The 4,912-nt window shown below is 47.3% G+C and overlaps 1 protein-coding gene across 1 annotated transcript in view; it reads left to right on the top strand.

Moving 5' to 3' along the window:
• Positions 1–4,644, top strand: part of C2CD3 (C2 calcium-dependent domain containing 3) — a gene marked incomplete at its 5' end in the record, with an annotated part of 37,996 nt that extends 33,352 nt beyond the window's left edge. The window contains 1 exon segment of the mRNA XM_009701585.1: positions 4,510–4,644. Within this exon segment, the coding sequence (XP_009699887.1) occupies positions 4,510–4,644 (135 nt within the window).
• Positions 4,645–4,912: the final 268 nt, after the last annotated feature.

Raw genomic sequence — 4,912 nt, 5'->3', positions numbered from 1 at the left:
GAACAGAAATGTTCTCTTTCATTTTCACGATCAGAAAAAGAAGAAAAGGTGGCTGTATTCTTCACAACTGTGTTTTGGAGTTGCTGGCTGCGATCCATGTTTTGATATAAACCTTTTCCTGTCCAGAAAGCAGAAGTAGGTGCAAGGTCACTCCAGGGGTAGGCTGTCGCCTCTTAACACAGATCTGTTTTCATTCCTTCGTCACTCTGCACAAACAAAACTAGCCATTAGACTCGCTGAGCCATAGGGCTGAAAAGTCCTCTGCCTCCATTACCAAAATTCTTTTACCTCGAAATAAGCCATCCCCCCAAGACCTATAAAATGCTGATAAATCTGTTTGCTTTACTCCAATCTCTGGCACACGGCAATTAGATAATCCTCAGCTGGTTTAAGTGTCCTGCCCTATCACTGCTATTTCTATAAAAAGAAAAGTGAAGCGTGATCTTCTGTGCATACGACCTCTTTCCTCTTGCATCTTTCAGATTAAATGTGGGTGCTTCGTCGCTGAGCATCCGATACTGGGAGTCTGTGACTGCATTGGCTTAGAGACAGAGAGGGAGAAACCCAGGACAGGCACTGCTTGTGCTCAGGTCGGAGTCTGAACTGACAGAGCCTGTTTTGGAGGCAAGGAGTGGTGTAAACACGACATTTCAGATGGGTGCTCTCAAAACTATGCAGAGGGTTAGAACTCTGACTGTTTGAAACTGCCCATTTGATGTATCAAAGGAGCATCTTAAAAGCGCAGCGTTGAGGCTAGAATGTCTTGCTGAATGTTATATGTGGGAGGAATTTGCATATTTCAAAGAAAAATAGCTTTATACAGAGGTAAGTATAGAAGTGTAGCTCTTCCCTGTAGCTGTATCCCAAAACTGTTGGTGAAGCTAAGCCTGCAAATGTAATTTCATAAGGCTTCTGATCATCTGTGCGAGCGGGGAGTGTTAATTGCGCTTTTAAACTTCTCTCATTTTGATTCACACCCATGCATGTAGAAGAGCAGCAAGAAGAGCTGCTAAACCTTTCCTACAGCTGGAAGTTCATTTTTAGGAAGGTCCTTGGGATAGATGTGTGCATCTTAACACCTCCGTGTTGCTGCAGATGGACACAGCAGTATGAAAATTGGAGGAGGAGGAGTTTTTTAGCCTGCAAGTGGTACGTTTTCCAAGCACACCTTGTTTACTGACAGTCAGGAGCGTACAACCTGCTCTCCATCCCTTCGGTGTCATCTAATAGCAGCAGACACCTGCTCTTCTGTTGTATTTTCACTTTTAGAGTACAGAGCTCTTTTAGGGTATGTTATTGCGCTGATGGCAAAATGTGAGGGAGGGGCAGCATTTTCTGCACCAGATCAGGAACAACTCAGTTTGTGACGTGCCCCTGGCTTCACCTGAGGCAGGACAAGTACTGTGGCACCTCTGGATTGTTAACTCTAAGAACAAAGGAGAAAATCTCATTTAATTTCTCCTTTAGAATCAATTTTTAAAATTCTTAGAACCAGGGGAAGCTTATTTTATAGCTGTTGTGGGTCACTGGGTTAGTGCAAGCCGAAAAAAAAAAAAAGTCCCTTCATTTCTGCACAAATAGCCAGCTGTGCTGTCTCTGGGATGGTAGGTGGGTCTGGGATTCTCAAGGCAATTTTCCTTTTCTGTTTTCCCTTACCTTATCCCATGTGATACACTACCTTCCCCTCTGAGTTGCAGGACTTACAGCTGCTCCCACTGCAATTCAACAGAAATGTCCTGTTGGGTCGGTGAAAGCCAACTGCGTTTATTCCTTACGTTCAAAACGTGAGTTGGTGTCTCTCAGTTCCTCGCTGTGCACCAAGACGTGGCTAGCGCAGGTACACGTGAGAGGGGAATTGTGAGAGGTAAGAAGTGCAGCTTCATGACCCTTTGAAACAGGGTTTGGGGGATTTGATAGAGAGCCATCGCTACGGTGTAAACCTGCTTCTGTTTTAGTATTGCAGTTAGTTCCTGCAAGCTTTTCACACGCACGTAGTTGTGCAGACAGTCTTTTTGAGGTCTGTTGGTGGTGTAGCCTGCTTCAGAGTAGAACAAGGCGCTCGTCAGAGCTTCGTCACAGATTCCTGGAAGGAAGGGAGAGTTTCTGAAGTACCGTGCCAGTGCAGAGAAGCGGCACGGGGTTGTTTAGCCACAATTTGACCAGCATATTGGATTTAAGGGCCAGAATTCCCTGGGTTTTTTTTTGTTTTGTTACAGTTACAGACCTTCCTGGGCTGAGGGATAGGGCGGTCCATACCAATTCTTTGCAAATACAGAAAACTGGTTTTCAGAAGCAAACACTGTGATACACTAAAACCAGAAGCCTTTTGCCAGTCCTCTGAGCTTTCACTTTGAACATTTTTCTCTATGAACTGCTTATGAATGCCGTACAGAGATCAGGGACCAGCACAGAGCCAGCGTGAGCTGGTTACTGTCCTTCTCCAGCCAGTACTAATGTTTCAGCTCTTTCATAGACAGTTGGCACAGAAAACGGTGTGGGAAGAATAAGCTACTGACCCGGTCTTCTCTGGGCAACCTTGAGCAGAATACGCTGTCAAAGGGAGGTGGTTTGGCCAGGGAACATCTCTGCTGGTTTTTAAGCTTCTAACGTTGCCAGGTCTGCATTTAATCTCTCTCGGCTTCTCTTATGTTTTGGTTTTGGAAAATCATCCTAGAGCAGTGTTAAAAAGAAAGAAAAACAAAGCAAGGATTCTCATAAATATGCATGTATGTTTTTTCAGTGTGATAAAAATGGGCAGTGTTTTAAAGTATTATCGCCCTTAGCGGTTTTCCTGGGTACAGTTTCAAGTCTTTTGCAGCACTATTTACATCATTTACACAATTAGCCGTATGAAACTGGGAGATGGTATTTAGGGCATAGGAATTTATAGTTAGCTTGTCGCAAGCCTTTTCTGCATTGTTGGATGTGAAACCACACGAGCTGTTCCCACCCTTGTCGTCCTTTTTATTAACCAGCCGGCCAGCGACCAAACCCATCGTCTGTGTGAGCGTGGATCCGTCTCTCTCCCGAATCTGGCTGCTCGGGAGCAGGCTGGGTCAGCGCACCTGAAAATGATCCTTTAGGAAATCTTGGCCTGTGATTACAGCCTCTCTTGGTCTTGTCTGTTTGCAGAAATTGTAGCTGATGTTAAATTAGCTTACAGTTAGCCTCTCGTGCTTTGCCCTGGCTCTAGCAAACACGGGTACACCCAGGATGTATAGATCAGCGTGTGTTTTTTTTTATCTGCAGACTATTTTCCCATAAGAGTCTTCACCAGTGATGCTGTCAGAGGGCTAGCACTCAGTGTGTTCGTCATCCGAGCCTGTAAAGTGCGGGTAACCAAACACAAGAAATCTCCAAACCCGCTTATTCCTAAAAAAGCCATTTCCCTCCCCAAACGGTGTACATCAAAGCGGGGAGCACACAGGAACAGGATCCTGGTGCTGTTTCTTGTGGGAGGGAGCTGATCACCTTAGGAGACCTTCCCACTGCAGCTGTGCCCGGCGAGGCTGAGCCCTGCTGGGATGGAGAAGCAGCCCAGCGATGTAGGCGAACGGCCAGACCGGCGTATCGGCTTTCCAAATCAACCCGGCTCGCCAGGAGACCTTCCTGGCCCCACAGCTAACGAGCAGCGTGGCCTAGAACCACTTGCTTTACCCTCTGGAGGCAGCTGAAGCCAGATCTCAAATCTCTTGGTGCTTCACGGGCACAACCTGGCTCTGAACTGGTTGTGGAGAAACACAAATTTCTTTGGACACTGAAATCATCGGTCTTCGGTGCTACTGTAAGGTCTGGGAGGAAGCCTGACTGCTGGGAGGATGGGTGCAAACCAAGGATGATGTTAAAATGCTTAAAACGGTGCTTTTCATCTCATGGGCTGCTTCTCAGGGGTCCCTGCAGGCAACTAGAGTGGCCCATCTAGTTTGTCAGCAGGCTTGGGTTTGTTGTGTGGGAGCCTTGCCTCTCCCTTGCAAGGTGGTTTGTTTTTTAGGGTTCTGCAAATTAAAAATAAAATAATAATTGAAAACCAAAATTCAGAGAGTCAGAGCCTGGTGAATACGCTGCTTAATTCCTTTGGCTTCCTACCAGAAGACTTTTGGCTGAGGACAGACCTTCACAAATTCACAGTTCACTTGCCAGAGCCGGAGTCTGTGGTTTGGGCCTTTCTGATTTTGGTTTTTAGCTTTTGCTTTCTGCAGCGTTGAGAAAGAACAGCATTGCGGCATCTAATATTGTGTTGGGCGGGGAAATATTTCACCGTCGTGGATTTTTTTTTTTTTTCCAAACAATTGGAAGAAACAGGTCTTGTTTCCAAACAGTTCTCTCTAGGGAACAAGAGGAAAAACCCCTTCGAGGAGAACCAGTGAGCAACAGAAAACACATCATGAGGGTTTTTTCCTGCGTATCCAACTTCTCGCATGCTACACGACCCCGTGGTTTGCTGCGCTCAGAAAACAGGCGCGGGGCAGAGCTGGCAGGGCTCTGACGTCTTGTTCCTTCTCTCCGCAGGGCAGAAGCGGAGCAGTACCGGGGGGCATCCCGTACCGAAGGCCAAATCGTCCCAGGCCCGCGGCTGATCTCTCGGAAGAGGAAACCAAAAGAATCGCCAGGATTTTCTCTGCTCAGCTGACCAAGAAGGAATAGCGTTGGCGAGAGGCCGTCTGCAGCGATGAGCCACGGGCCACGAGCTGTCAGGCCTGAGGCACAGCCCAATGCATCGGCAAATGCTGGGTCCTCCAGGGAAGAGGAGATGGAAGCCGTAGGTTTCAGGCTCTGATTTTTAACACGCCTAGTTGGTATCCCGTCAGAGGGACTTAAAGGCTGGTGGTCAACCAAGGGGAGCCGAGAGACCGTGTGTTTTGCAAGGGCAGGTCCCCCATGAGACTCACGGCTTCGGGTAACCGATCAGCTG

The sequence above is a fragment of the Cariama cristata genome, unplaced genomic scaffold (assembly GCF_000690535.1).
Source record: "Cariama cristata isolate BGI_N322 unplaced genomic scaffold, ASM69053v1 scaffold8046, whole genome shotgun sequence".
Classification (NCBI taxonomy): domain Eukaryota; kingdom Metazoa; phylum Chordata; class Aves; order Cariamiformes; family Cariamidae; genus Cariama; species Cariama cristata.
The sequence above is the reverse complement of the archived record's forward strand: the minus strand, read 5'-3'. Positions and strand labels throughout refer to the sequence as shown.